Genomic DNA, 16,047 nt, shown 5'->3' on the forward strand with positions numbered 1-16,047 from the left:
ATTGGTGAATCCGCCATTCCAATACGATAGCTGTAGGAGTTGGTGAATGCTACTCCTACCCACAGCCGACACAGCAGTGTTGCGTCACGTCGTGGAAGATTCGCTGGTAATTTAAGTTTCAGTGATGGGTCGAGGCTGTATAAACGACACTTAGAGTTCTGTGGTGTATGCCAGTAACTTAACGTGATGGTACGAGCGAGACTACGAAGCTCTCTTGCAGCGTCGACTCTCGATAAAGGTATAAGGAGTGTCGGTGAGCCAGCCTGGGCAAGTCGGGCAGCGTCATCGGCGAAGTGATTACCAACGATGCCACAATGTCCCGGCAGCCACTGAAATATGATATCATGTCCTCATTCAGAAACGCAATGGCAGGTTTCGTTGATTTGTGACACCAGCTGTTCATACTTGCTACGTCGTAAACTTCGCAAGCTCTGCAGGGTTGCTTTCGAGTCACAAAATATTGCCCATTTGTTGGGCGGTTCTTTTTCAATATATTTGACAGCAGCGCGAAGAGCGGCCAGTTCGGAACCTGTAGATGTCATTACGTGTGAAGTCTTAAACTTGATGACGACCGATTGAGATGGCAGAACAACGGCGGCCGTAGAATTTTCCGAGACGGAACCATCCATGTAAACATGAATTCGGTTAGCATATGAACGATGCAAAAGTTCCAATGTGATCTGCTTGAGAGCCGCGGTGGTCAGGCTAGCTTTCTTCACTATTCCTGGAACAGCAAGGTACACAGGAGGCTTTTTCAAGCACCACATAGGGGATGGCGTTCTTGTTGCGGGTGAGTGCCTCAAAGACCAAGAGTGCTGGTTAGCCGCATTTGAACTGGAGAACGCTGCCTTGGGTCTTTTCTCAGGCAAGCGAGCGAGATGGTGGTCAGGCACTCTGGATATATGGCGAACATGCGCCCGGAGCCCGGAGTGCGTCGATAGCTATATAGGTCAATATTGGGTGGTCTCCCGCAGTGGCAATTGTTGCCACAGTTAAAGCATTTCAAGGTAGCCCAAGACATGTTTGAAGGGCTTGGCCTTGAATGCTCTGTAGGACATGGATGTTAGTTTTGTTAGCATTGGAAAGCACTGGTATGCTGTATCGCAAGTATCCTAGGAAGAGCGTCCTGTATGGTTGAAGCATAGATGCCACGGATGTGCCCCACGTTTTACCAGCAAGAAACCATAGTATATGGGAGATAGAAGTAAGCCTCTTCTTCAAGTATGAGATGTGGGGGCTCCATGAAAGGTCTCTGTCTATAATGACGCCTAGGAATCAGTGAGTTTTTGCGTAGGAGATTGGTTGGTGGTCAATAGAAATGGGGTACCAGGTCATGGGCTTGTGGGTAAAAGCGACTAAGGCGCACTTCTCGGTCGAAATGCTGAGGCCTTGAGCACGCAGGTACGATGATGTTAGGGTCACTGCTTTTTGGAGCCGTGCACGCACCTGGAGATGCGTAACTGCCGAGGCCCATATACATATGTCGTCAGCATATATGGAACAGTTTACTGTATGTGGTAGAACGTCGGCAAGTCCAAGGATTGCAAGGTTGAACAAAGTGGGGCTAAGAACCCCACCCTGAGAGACGCCACGGCAAGTGTAATGGTCAGCGGTTCGGCCATCTGTACTGTGCACAAAGAAGGATCTTTGGAATAGATAGCTCTGAATACACCGAAACATGCGTCCACCAATTCCATTATTTGCCAGGGCACATATGATGGCTTCATGCGTTAAATTATCATAGGCGCTTTTCACGTCGAGGAATAGTGCAACCGACATACGCTTGTGGCGTTTTTCTTGTTGTACAGACGTGACAAGGTCGATGACGTCAATAGAGGAACGGCCTCTTCTATATCCAGCCATGGCCTCGGGGTATACGTTGTGGCGCTCAAGATACCACTCTAGGCGGGTGAGAATCATTCTTTCCATGACCTTCCCAACACAGCTGGACAGCGCAATGGGTCGGCAGGACGCTAGGTCAAGTGGCGACTTTCCCGGCTTCAGGAGTGGTATCAAGCGGCTGGACTTCCACCGCTCAGGAACGACGCCATCATTCCATGACTGGTTATAACATTCCAGAAGTCTGCTTCGGCCATCTTCATCTAGGTGGCATAAAGCAGCGTAGGTGATGCCGTCTGGTCCTGGCGATGATGAGCGCCTGCATGTGGCCAGAGCAGTGTCCAATTCCTCAAGTGAGAAGGACACATTCAATTCTGAGAAGCGTGTCGCAGGAACCTCACCTAGAATTTCGCTATTGATGGTGACCACACTGCCCGCAATCTTCGCACAGAAATCTTCGGCTATATCGACCTGTGAGCGGCCTTGATGGAGGGCTAGGGCTGAGAACGGGTGTCGTTGCTGGGTAGACGAGCCAAGGCTGCGCACCGTCCTCCATGTGATAGACAGTGGCTTGCGGGGGTCAAGTGATTCGCAGAACGTCTTCCACCGTTGTTCCTCCAGCCTGTCCATATGACGTTGGATTTTCTCCTGTATACGTCGAGCAACTCTAAGGTCATGAATTGACTTCGTGCGCCTGTATCGCCTCTCGGCCCTTCTGCGAATCGTTCGAAGTCGCTCAAGTTCCATGTCGAAATCTGTACGTTTTTTTGCAGATGTAAATGTGTACTTAGACAATTCCAGTACATTTGTAATAAGGTTCTCAATGGTGCCGGTAAATCTTTCTTTGCATGCCTCTTCCACCTTTGTCTTATATGTTGACCACCTTATATATACTTGTCGGGAAGTAGAAAAGGAGAAGCTTCCAAATTCAGTGATACTTAAGTAGGTGGGAATATGGTCACTGCCATGAGTCTCGATGTCACAGAACCATAGAACATTTTGACCAAGTTGCCGTGACACCAAAGTTAAATCTAAGCAACTGCTATAGTTCGAACCACACAAGTATGTCGGACTGCCATCGTTCATAATGCTGAGTTCATGGTCGGAAGCGAATTCCACAAGTTTCCGGCCCCTGGAATCTATTCTGGAGCTTCCCCAAGCCAAGTGATGAGCATTAAAGTCTCCCGTGATAATCCAGGGTCCAGAAGTCGCCACCAGGATGTCTCGCAGTCGGTCGCCGTCGAACCGATATATGGGGAGATGTAGGTGCCGATAAGGGTGAAGGCCACTTTATTCTTTGTAATGCGGAGACACACGTATTGGTTTCCATCATGAGGCTGCACCGAGTGGTGAATGTAAGTCAGTTCTGTACGGATGTAAACAATTACTTTACTGGATTGCCCGCACGTCGACGCTATAAAAGCTTCGTATCCAGAGAGTCTTAGCGCTTTTGACACATTCGGTTCACATATTACCACTACAGGAAATCGGTTCGTAAAAACATATTGGTGGAAACATGAAATCCGTGATTTAAGTCCTCTGGCATTACACTGAAAAATTGTCGCGCTACGCACTTCACCACGGAGTGAAGGCAGTGGAAGAGCCATTGTGCTTACGCAAGATTTGCAAGCACTGGGCTCAGGGCATCCAACACTTGCACTGCGCTTCGAGCTGTTGGCGTATTCGAGTTGCCCACAAGCGTGCGAATCGCATTTATCAAAGACTTCAGCATTGTTACAATTCGGCGGTCATGCTCTGTCAGCTCATCTGGGTGAGGGGTGGAGCATTGTGGTGCCTCTCCTTGTTGGGGTTTTTCCACAGGGCTTATCCTTGGCAGTGGTGGCCATTCCTCATCCACGGCAGTCTTTTCAGCTGCTCCGTTATCCATACGCGGTTTGGACACATTCTGCACTGGGGTTGGAGCAGATTCAACAGCAAGAGGCTTTGCGTCACGCGTATTCTTTGTGTGGAGAGCAGAATTCCTTGACGAGCGTCTGCGACGAGAACGACGTCGCTTGACGTCAGCAGCTGCTTCACGATGAGTCGACCGGTCCCTCACCATTTTCTTCAAGATGGAGAGTTCTCGCTTAACTCTAGGACATTCCTTTGATGAGGCATCGTGGGGCCCTTGACAGTTCGGACAATTATAAGTTTTTGCCTGGCAGTTGCCTGCAGAGTGTTGTGCTGCACAGCAGGATCATATAGCAGACTTTCCACAGACGGCACTTACGTGACCGAATTTCTGGCAGTTTCTGCACTGAAGTGGCTTGGGAACAAAGGGCCGGACAGCATGTTGGAAATGACCTACCTTCACATGCGATGGAAGGCAGTCACCTTTAAAGACAATTTTTACGCATCTGGAAATTCCGAGACGGGCCACCTGCAGTATGTGGGTCCCATGATTGGCAGGCTTTATCAAAAGCGGTAAATCCTCGCCTGAGATGGCCGCATCAATGTCATATATGACGCCTGTAGTAGCCTCTTTTCCCATCGGGATGATGGTACGGACGTTCATGCCACCGAGAACAGTGACAGCTCGCAGAGAATCTAACGCCGACGCATGGGCGACGTCTACAGCGACAACATCCTTCTGAGGGTTGACTCGTACGTCCTCAATGCCATTTGGCAACAGTCTCTCGAGTTCATCCGATGCAACTTGCCTGTTGAGGAACCTCATGTTGTTGGAGGGTAGCACAGGTAAGAAAAGGATGGTGTACTTCGGCGAACTCTGCAGAGTCCTCGTAGTAGATGTGTCCACAGAGGCCCTAAGCATCCTCCGCTTTGCTTTCTGACTCAGGACAGTCACGTAGTCGTCGTCGGAGCTGTCGTCGCTCTTGGTCGAGTCTATCAATGTAGCCTCGCTGTCGCTCGAGAGGCTGTTCCGCTTCCTTGAGGCTGCCGACGCGGGCGCCGCTACATCAGGTGGGAGTGCGGGTGGCTCCACTTCCATTCCCGTCGGGCAGGGAACAGTGTTCCCCGGAAGAAAGCGAGAATTACCACAAAATACTGGTGACGGAGAACAACACTCAGCAATAGGATCACTTCGTCGTCCACTCAACTAACAACTGTTGATGGTGTAAATGCACTTTATATGCGAGGATGATAGGTGAAGACGAGACGCACATGGGCGCATTCACCTATCATCCTCGCCTTTAACGCCCATTTACACCATCGTCATGTCAACCCAACTCGCCCAACTACGTGTATTGAACAACCGTTGTTAGTTCGGCGCGTGTCCTGTGTGTTTATATTCTCTGCGATGCCATCCCATTTGCGCTGATGTTATAATCTTTTTGCAGCTTTTCTCTTCTTTTTTTTCTGTTGCACAAGGCATTTGTCTCACCTAATTAATATTGGATAATAAAAGTAAGGAATGTTGCAGCAAGCTGCCCAGTATCAAGTCTGTCAGCAAAATGTGTGTATGTGACATGCCATGTGTGATTGCTTATGCTAATTGTGCTCCTTTGTTTGTGCCTTGTCCCTGCTTGCTTTGGAAAGGAACAGATGTGGAAGCAATGATTGAACCATGAACATCGTGTAAGTCACACTTGTCGTGCACATTATGCATGCTTGCTTGCGCATATCGCAAGAAATCTTACTTCAGCATTGTGTGAAGATGGCTTAAACTTGCAAGGCCTCCATTAAATTCATGGAAATGTGAAGCAAGAAAAGTCCTGTACAAGTAGGAAACCAGCAGGCCTGAATATTCTATGTAACGAAGTAGAGCTAAATGTTGTTACAGCGACTGCTGATGGTTTCAAAACTGCGCTCATGCAGTCTATGGCTATCCTAGAAAAATAAGCTAAACCCATTTAAGCCGTGTACTGCAAAATTTAAAAACATAAAACACTCCTTCCTCTGTTGCCTTTCTGACGATTTGGCTAAAAGTAATTCCAGGAAGTTATAAGACTGAGTTAGACACTCTAAGGATGGCAAGAATAACCATTGCATTTGCATTAAGTGTAAAGGTAGGGAGATCAACCTAATATGTTGAAAAAGTGACTGTGAGTGGTGTCTTTGGAGCTAACATGAGTTCAAACACACACACTCACAAAAACAGAGATAGAGAGTGAAAGCAAAAAAAGAAGCACTAGAGTGCTTCGAGGTTCAACATGCAATGCAAGTTTAAGACCGATAACATGTTCAAACACAAGAAATTTATTGATACTAGTAGAAACAAGTAGTACATGTATAGCATATAAAAGTGAACATGTGTTAGTGAATGTTGATAATCAGGTAAGAATGTGCAGAGGTGACAGAAGGCAGAACAGAATGACGTGCGTCTTTTGTCTTTTCCACAACACTGTAGCTATGCCATGCTAACAAGCCCAAACTTCTGCCCTCATCTGATAACGAGTACTTGCCGACATTGCACTCATCCATATGTATCATGCCTGAATGTTGCACAAATTTCAAATGGTGGGATTTCCGCTTGAAGACTTATGTCCTGCTAAAAAAAAAAAGCTTGCATTCTCTTTGTATTTTATGTAAAAAAGTGGGACAAATTTTTTTGTCTCCCACTACTATGCAGGCACAGAATGTTGCATTTGTGCTCAAGATAAACAGTGGAGTCAAAATAATCATTGTGAGGTGTATTCGGAATGGTACTATTGCGCACTGGATTACACTACCAAGAAAAGGAAATTTACATGTCATATTTGTAAAATTTTGTGAATATGTGATAGATGGCATGATACATACTCATGTTTAATTGTGCACATTTTTTCCAGCTGCATCACTAAATTCACTTCTTTTTTTCCACAGCCTTACAGGCAGGGAGTCATGCTTATATAGTATTTGTGGCCATTTTTATGGGGGTGGTGCTATTCCTGGAAAACTGCTTCCTCATAGCCTGGACTGCCAAAAGGTAGACCCAATTTTTTTGTGTTCATTTTAGATTATGCCACACAGGCAGTTTAATTGCTCATTGAATAAATTAGCGTTGAACCCAGTTTGCCACGTTGCTGCCACCACTGTCACTTTCAATTGCAAGTTTTGTAAAAACTAGTTATTTTGAGCGGTATCAAAGGCTCCTGTTTGTGCCCCTCAAAATTAGTGAACACGTTGGAATGCAAGCAGAACATAAAACAGCATGAATATTGTACAATTTCTCAAGAAACAGCACTTTCATAACCTTAGTATTTTTCATGATTTGATATCTACCCAGAAGTTCTAGAACAATTTATAGATACTAAATCTGGCGAGATGGCCACAATACTAAAGGGGCCGGCTACTAGAAAAATTTATCCTACAGTCTGTTTGATAAGCCAACTTTTAAGTTATTCATTCCTTATAAAGGTTAAGCCAGTTACAGTCATTCCACATAATGATATACAAAAAATGTTAAGCTTCATGCAGTTACAAATAAGACAAAAATATTCTGTTAAAGAGTGATTTTATTACTTTGCATTTGTACTATCACAGCTGCTTATGCGTACTGTGACTTGGATCTCACTGCATGTACCTCTTTGGGAATAGGTACCGGTCAAACAATGCAATGTGAATTGAAATGAATTCTGTAACTGAGGCGTACGTGTTGACTGCACTCTAAATTTCAGTATTAATTGACTTCAGCAGACAGTGAAACTGCTGGAGTGGTAGTTGCAGCCTTATGAAGTGCATGTTGCAATCTTACCCAACAGATAAAACCAGATATCAAAAGTGCACTCCCAAATGTTTAATAGGCAGTCAATCGACGAATATATGCTTGCATTTGTGTCTTGGCAAGCCTTGTACACACAGAGGCTCTGCCTCATTTTGCTGGTGCTCCAAGACCTGGTTTTTGCAACTATGGTTCCTTTCTTTTTAGGCACATGAAAACTCACAAGAAAAGAAGGCCATGAGCCACATCTGAGCAGACACCCAAATGTACCCAAAAGGTCGTCAAGCTGCCAGCACTGGTAGGTACATAGTTATTAATATGTTATCAAAAGATGTTTCTACATTTTTATTTCCCATGCCCATGCTCGTGTAGATCACATCAGATACCCATGCACTCATATGGGTATCATTCCATACAATCACGTGTGGTTACTTGATATATGGAAGCCACAGCAAATGTGGGAGTTTTCTTAATAGGATATGCTTGCCAGAAGCACACCACACCCACCAAATAATTTCTTACCATTCACTTCAGGAGCGGCAAAAATGGCAATTCAGCATATAAAAGTGAAGTCACAGTAATTCATACAGAACTTGCACAAAATATTTCAGAATTCCGGTAAATTAAAACAAACTTAAGTATAATGGGCTGGCCCACTGTTTTCAACGGAGCTTGGAACTATTTAATTAAGGCAAGGCTTTCAATTAATTCAAACCTCTGGCTTCCCAGGGCAAAACAGTGCCAAGGCACATCATTCGCCTCCAAAGCTGAGGGTTGACAGAGAAAAAAAAAAGCCATGTGTACAGGACAATAGCTCACAACTTGCAATGAAAACATAGTCTTAAAAACCTTGTATATGTTAACAATGCAGTCAACTACTGACAACTGCTTGGCAGGCTGCCATGGAACTTGCTTTTCTTGTTGGTTCATACATCATCACACTTTTATTGTGACCTATGCACAATGAATGTTTCCATATAATTCAGACTTCTGATAAGGTGTGGCCATATATTACGCTGAATTAGAAAGATTCTCGGATCAAAATTAATGCAACTTGCACAGCTCAAGAGCATATTGCTACAGTTATGCTGAATGCAAACATCTTTATGATAAGTTAGGATTCAACTTCCAGTAATACCTAAATCAGTCATATCTTGCTAGTCCAACAAAAGCCAACTGTGAGTGCCTTTTCCTGAAAAATTCTGTTCATTTCTTGTGATAAATGAACAAATACTGAACAGTCATGACAATGATAAGCATATTGAATACAAAGCTTGAAGAGATGTTAACCTACATTTTTCACAAACTCCGAAATCCTCATGTTTGCAGGCTGGCCATTCAGTAGTTCCAAGAGTGTGTTGACGGTGCAATCTCTGACAAGGAAGCCTCCCAAAAACTGCATCGAGGTGTTTTGCCAGCAGCTGTGACAGCAAGCAACTCGGAGACCCACAACCAATGTTTCATCAGTGAAGGGGCAGAAGAATACGAAGATGTCAACAGTGGTGGGGAATCGGACCAGTCTATTGCTGGCAGCTCAATGACAGCCACAAGCGGAGCATTCCAGTGCCATTCGTGCAGTTCGGCAGTTCAGGAGCTAAGACTCATGTGCCAGGACAAGTCTTTTTGACGAAGAACTTGAGCATCATGTGCCAAACGTTGTCAGCGAAGTACAGCATGCGTTTGTCCATGCCAGTACCAAAGAAATAACTTGAACAGCACACTGCATTTTTTTTTTGTTGTCCTTGTCATCAAAAGCTGTGCCTCGCTGACGACGTCCATGACTCCCCCATACCCAACCCCCTGCCATACCCCCCAGCCAATGGTGGCAGTTTGTTTCTGGGCAGATTTGAGGATGGCCACACCAGCTCTCGACAAAAATGGATTGTGCTTCAGCAGCTTCCTCGTTCTCTCTTCTCGAATCATGCCATTCCTGCATTTATTACTGTCGTGTGTTTTTGTTTGTGCAGAGTATCTTTGCAACATGCTGAACAAGTGAACTGCAGTTGCTTTCTTTTCATTAGTTTAGATGCACACTCCCCCCGCTATCCGAGATGCAATGAATTCTGCATGCATCGCATTGCCTGAAGCAACAGGCAATCGTGTATTGTGGACTCTATATTTATTTTGGAGAATTCAGCAACTCATTGAGCTGGGGATGTGACTTGCATTTGGGGAAAGCAATGTGTTAGATCTTTACCTCAGTAATGTTTGGTCACATCATCTCGATGTGGCAAAAAAAAAAAACATGCTTGCAGTCGTTAGCTTTAGCACAGCATTGTGCCGACTGCATGTTGCTCGCTCGTGCTGTGTTGTGATTTTCCTTTTTTTAACTTATGAGTGATGCGTGCCTGACAGGCTTTTGTACTTATGTGGGCCTAATGTACTGACTGAACATGTCTCTCGTCCTCTCATCTGAGAGACTCTATGTCTGTTTGAACTATTTGCTATAGTTGTTGTACGTGTACACTACTGCCATAGTCTCTCGGTGGCATCTTCTCTGGTTACTGACGGCTTTAGAAGCTCTGAAGAGACATTTTCATGAGTACGAGTGTGTAGGCGCAGTTATGTTTTAAGCTTGCCATCTACTGGACAGCATTTTAATCTCTGGTATAAGAAAGGCTGTTTAGAGCTCTCAAACGTGTTGACATTACTCTTTCCATATGTTGGCAGCCAAGACAAATAGGGGTCCTGCATGTGATGATAACGTGTTTAACATACTTTTCTCCAAGTTCACTCGCAAAAAAAAAAAATATTGGATAACACAAACTTCTGTCTAGTTGCAGTAAATCAGAACACATGCCATTAAAGTCATTGCACAGACAACACAGAGGGAGCTGTAATAACATACAAGGCCCCAACACTTTACGCAATGAGTTTTGACAGAGATATCTGACTTGAAGGCATGCAACCACATACTATAGATAAAGAAACAGAACATTAGCAGTACACAAATAGTGACTAATCAGAAGCCTTAAAATCATTTAACTAAAACACTAGTGGTAGAAGCTTCATCATGTCATCACCTTTGTTCAGCAAGCAACCTGTATGTCTTTCAGCAGAACTGCATTCAGAAGAAAATCAAGTTGACAAGAAAAATAGTGTCGTACTGTTAAGCTGCCTTTAAGCATGTTAACAAAACTGGCTACAAGTACTGCACAGTGAACATTTCGAATCGCATTGATTACAAATATTAGAAAAATAGAGGCTTCGCACGTTGAATATTTTTTCTGTTTGAAAAGCAGAAAAAGCACAAGAAGGAAGTTTGGCAAAAAGCAAAATTTTTTTTTCCCTCTTCGATACGCACAATGCTAGGCCTCATCCGGAGTTCCGCTAAGATAAGCAGGTTGTAAATAAGCAAGAGGCAGAAGCTCGGCACTGCATGGGCTAGTTGGCTTTGCAGTGGGCATTCGAAGCACTATGGAGACCCAAGCATAGACCTTTTTCCTTTGCAAGCGAGCAACTCCACCACATTCGGCTATAGAAAAACATCTGAAGAAATCAAATATCAAAATGTCAAATCATTTGTTTCAATTCCAAACAGAAGCACTAATTCATATTTGAAGTTCTATCTAGAAAACTGAGTTTGGGAGATAGCATCCCAAACTTTCTAGTTCTATCTCCCAAGCAACCATCTTGCAGAGCGAGGTTGCTCAGCACAAACTGGTGCTCAAGACGGCCAGTGATGGCTCAGAGTTCACAAAGCGTTCATGGCTTACGGAAGCCAAACAGCATTCCCCATTAGCGTTTGATAATGTAAAAGTGGGTCTGGGGACAGGAGTTTTTGACGGCAGTAATAGAGTGGCCACCTTACTAAATTTCAGAGCAGCCAACTTGCAGAACTTTACAGAAAGGTCCAGAATGGTCGCACAATTAGGCACCTGCCAGTAACTTCTACTCCGACACCTAAAAAAATGTCACTGGATGCTATAACATAACAAGAGGAGAGGCCAAAATGCTTACCTTCTGAAATTCCCACTGAATCTAAGCTTCAGTGTATTTGCAAAAGGAGAAATTATTTAGCCTCACTAGGGTCCTAAGAACTGCTATGGTCATCCAGTCTAATAGAGTTTCTTTCTTCACAGCTTACTTCAACATGCATGACCCCTATGGAGTTTAGTTTAAATGCTGCCTACTAAAGTGTAGCCTCTTCTAAGAAAGCTCTCGTGCATGATGTACACGACTCAAGATCTATGTAGGGCAAATTCTTGAAAAAAATCGGAGTAATCAGCTGCAGAATATATAAAAGAAAAACAGGCGTCTCTTGGGTCCCACAAAGGTAAGCTGTATTAAATTCATTTCACTTCAAATAAGGCGTGGATTTGGAAGCCACTGAGGGACTCTGCTACTGCCAGAGTGGGTACAAGATAAGCTTCTAGAGCCACATGGCGGCAATGTCGCAAGCTTTTAGAATGCTTTTTTGTGAGAAAGCATAGTATCGTGTCAAGGTATATGTAAGCATGTGTGTGTGGCCTCGACCATCACAATGCAATGCAGTGTTCACTTTATTTTTTTTTTTTGCATTGTGCTTCACGAAAAAATTGACTGTTAAAGATGCTTAAATCATGACCTACATTCGATAAGAAATGTGCCCTTCATTGTAACTGCAGTAAGCTCTCATAACAACCAAAGACTGTGTTGACCCGTGCAAAGTGTTTTTGTTAATGTGGCAAGATATGTAAACCAACCCCAAGGTCGAAACAGCTAAGCATATTCAACATGCACAAGTGTGAGCAACAGTATGAGCAATAGAACAATCCCTTCTTTCTTGTGGGACCTCAGGTTACATTGAAATAGGCTTTGAGGTCCCCCTTTCACACAACTCGGCCAGTGCTCTTTCTTACACCTTGATCTCATTTAGTTCATTGTGTCTATGTAATGTAGTAGTGTGTCCTCCCAATTAGTCAGCTGATACATACACAGACAGCAGCAGCAGCAGCAGCAGCAGCAGCAGCTCAGCTTGTTTTCAAGTGCGAAGTATGCCCACTGGCTTTGTGGTCACACACACTGGTTCAGTCACAAGAATCATTGCAAGTCATTTCAGACAGCCTTTGCCTTCATTACTACCGTTGTTCCTAAACTTTGCTGACGACTTCATTTGTATCTAAGCTATTCTCATTTCTTCCACCGAGCAACACCACTGTTCGAGCTTTGATGCGAGTCACTGTTTGTAAATGCTTTTGATTGCTTGTGATGATTATGCAGCAGCTTTGTATGCTTCATCGAAGGTGCTGAGTGAGTTTGGAAAGAAAAGGTTCAGAATTATAGGAGTGTTTTTTATGGAGATTCCACGCTGCTAGCGTGTAATTGAAGTGGTTGTAAATAGAGTGATGCTGCTTGGTTCTTGTACATAGTTTTTTTTTTTTCCTGAGACAGTAACAATACAAATACAAGTTACAGTGTTAGACTGTTGAGCATAAGTGTGCAAGGGGAACAGAAAACATTAAAGCCTTATTGCACAAGACTTTGCACAAGTGAAACATGCAGCAGTGCACGTAAAATTTTAAAAGGTGGATCTGCTCAGAAATTTAGCTGCAGAAATATGTGCAAAAAATTCGACAAAATCCTCGGCCTGTGCCTAACAAACGGCGCAACGTGCAAACCACACCAAGATCGTTGCATAAAAGCCGTGCTGACTGCGAGTAGTTGATAAAGAAGCAATGAAAATGTTCTACGGAATACAGGGTGCCAACTTCTCTTGTTACTCTGCCTTCCAAACTGGTTTGGGCTTTCTTCTTTTTTCTTGCACAAGTCAATGTAAGCACAAGCCTTAAAACCACGTTAACTAAAAGGAAAGAGCACCATTAACCTTACGCACGTAAAAACAATACATATTAAGCCACACAAATGCTGCCCTTGAAGTTCTACAAGAACAGTTTGTGCATACCAAGAGTGACTGTACCTTCCAAGTCTGAACGACATGCTGCCTCTGCCTACATTTTAAGGTTGTGATGTCAGCAGACGAGGGCATGTTTCAAAGACAAGAGTGCCTAAAAGGAGTCAACGAAGCACTATGAAGGATCACTGCCAAAAGATATTATGCATTGTTGATGTTCAAATGTAATCTTGTTCTTAACAAGTCAACAGTCCCTCGTAACAGGTCAAAATTTTGGGCTGTGCTAAATACTCCTTAACTACAGTTGGGGCTAAATTAGAAAACTGCTGAAGAAGTCAATGACACATATAGCTGCCACAGAGAACACTGCTAAAGAGTGACACATTCTTAAAATTGTCATTTTAATAGTACATTAGTCTACCAATTGGCCCTGCAAAAATGTTATTTTGGGCAGGGCCAAGTTTCATTCTCAAGCCTAAAGGAAAAATAGCAATAACTTCAGCAGGCAATTATGCTCCCATGCTGACAACACGGTGTGGCGTAGAGGCAGCATGTAATGTAATCACAAACACAAATGGAAAGAAAGTATGTTCGGATGTTAAAAGAGCCCAGAGCAGTAAAATATTCTGATTTCTTCAAAATTGAACACACATAAAAAACAAAACAACAACAACAACAAAAAAAAAACCTGAGGAAGTGGAGACGGAGAAAAGGAAGGCTCAACTCTTGGTTTTCATCTACACATGTATTGCATCAGTGGCCGACAATTTGCAGCTTTTTATTTTACTTGCAGTAAGATAGCAGCTGAACAGGCCCAGTTGTTTGCCCAACTTTCCTAGGGCACTGTTTCCAAAAAATCTGTGTGTGCGACACTATAAACAAAAAACTTTCTTTTATAATCTGAGCAGTTCCAACACAAAGCATTGTATTTGTGAGCTCAGGGAGCATGGGAACACTGCCTTCATTGTTGGTATTGTGTAGGGAGACTTGCTATACTCTGCCAGAAAATATTGCACCACTACTTTCGGTAGACAGAGTATTGTTTTAAAGTCAACAACTCTGGTGTTTCGAGTTTTTAAACCTGTTTCTGAATGTGTGCGAGTCTTGAAAGGCAGCTCTCAATCTGTGCTGCTTTTATTGTGTGACAAATGGAAAGACCGCATTCACACCATTGCATTTTTTTTTTCATTTGTTTTACATTTCAAAGCACACTATGTTGCATTTTCACTCCCTTTACTAGCAGAGTGGCATACACTAAAACAGAAATGTGAAGTGGTGCTGTCCCCTACTTCGTTGTTTTTTTTTTTTTTTCAGATATCATCACCTACACTTGTTACAATATGAAAAAAAAAGTGTCATTCACTGGAAACGTGTGCCATATGTTTCATAGCACATTCGGATGCATTTTATTTATTAATAAAATAAAAGTCGGTTATATGAGGTTGTTTCTTTTAGTGATGAAAACAGCTGTATCTGAACTTGCATTGACCCACACGCACATACACACACATGCACATGAGCGCGTGCAACGCTCAAGCACATTTCGTCAAGCATTATTGTTTTTAAACATATGGAATGCGGATATTTATTTACAAATTACACACGTCACATGCACACACAGATACAGTAGAACATCGTTGATGCGATCCCGTTACGTACGATTTCCCGGCGCCAACGTTCGCGATCGAGAACACAAAAAATGACCCAATACAGTTACGCTTATCTTTTACCGGTTCATACGTTCCCAGCAAACACGACCTTTTGGTAGCAACGTTCAGTATATCGCCAAACTGCGATTGTATGATACGTGTTCCGGCCGCTAGAACCTACGTAAACAAGAAAAGGCGCGCGATCGCTAACAGTAGCCGCAGCTGCTTCCCCGCAATACTCGCCCACCCATTGTGAAAACGCTGGTGTGCACAAAGTTTCTCATTCCGGTACCAGAAAATCTCCTCCCGAGTCGTCGTACAACGCATTCATAGCTATCGCCGCCAACCCTATTGCGATAAGCATCTTCACTTATCTGTGCCACAGCGTATGGCCGTAATGGTGTTGGAACCGTACTGCACGCTTTTACTAGGCGATAACCCAAACGCGCCGCCGTTCCCTACTGCAAGCGGCGCAAAGGGAGTGATATGTATCGCCCTGGCGGCATCACAGGCATCGTATTCCGGTGTTGCCCACTAGCTCGATTTCATTTATATTTCTCGTCGCAGTCTTTAGACACCACGCAAAAGGAAAACGACAACGTGTGTCTCGGGTCGCTTGGGCCCTACCAGCTCGACACGCGTACGCATCTCGTGCCGCAACGGTTCGCGCAGAGTGGACGCGTGAAAACTTCTCGCCAAAATGCCCCACTTGAAGAAGCTGCCAACGCAGGCCGAATTCGAGGAGCGCAAACGTAAGCTTGCCAAAAACAAAAGCGACAACGCGCATCGGCGTCTCGTGCTATGATTCGCGCAACGCTTCGCATTACGTAGATGCCCACTACACTTGGATCTGTGAATTTTTTTTAGCGACTTCCGAGCGTATGTTTTCTCGGTTAGTACGTTTTTATCGCGTTTTTTTTTAATCTCCAAAACGTATGAAAGGGGTTATACTGTACAGAGCTGTCCACTGTTAAAGGGAACACCGGAGCGCGTGGCTACGCGTGGCGTCTGCTCGGCGCCACCGTCGGCCGGCGGCTGCAACGAGTTTTGCGCAGGCGCAGTGGGTGATGTGGGCCGTGCTCTTTCGTCGTCTGCCACCGTCTGCTGCCGCGCTCCGGATCGTC

General features: G+C 44.1%; 1 protein-coding gene across 4 annotated transcripts in view; it reads left to right on the plus strand.

Moving 5' to 3' along the window:
• Positions 1 to 14,709, plus strand: part of LOC126547883 (uncharacterized) — a 171,222-nt gene extending 156,513 nt beyond the window's left edge. For 2 of the 4 annotated variants that reach the window (XM_055063343.2, XM_055063345.2), the window contains 2 exons: positions 5,344 to 5,376; positions 6,604 to 14,709. Coding sequence is in view for 2 of the 4 variants with exons in the window: in XM_055063345.2 (XP_054919320.1) it covers positions 5,344 to 5,369 (26 nt within the window). In the remaining 2 variants the exon portion in view is untranslated. Of the gene's footprint in view, positions 1 to 5,337; positions 5,377 to 6,603 lie in introns of all 4 variants that reach the window. The other 2 variants (XM_055063342.2, XM_055063344.2) reach the window with 2 other exon arrangements.
• Positions 14,710 to 16,047: the final 1,338 nt, after the last annotated feature.

The sequence above is a fragment of the Dermacentor andersoni genome, chromosome 1 (assembly GCF_023375885.2).
Source record: "Dermacentor andersoni chromosome 1, qqDerAnde1_hic_scaffold, whole genome shotgun sequence".
Taxonomy (NCBI): Eukaryota; Metazoa; Arthropoda; class Arachnida; order Ixodida; family Ixodidae; genus Dermacentor; species Dermacentor andersoni.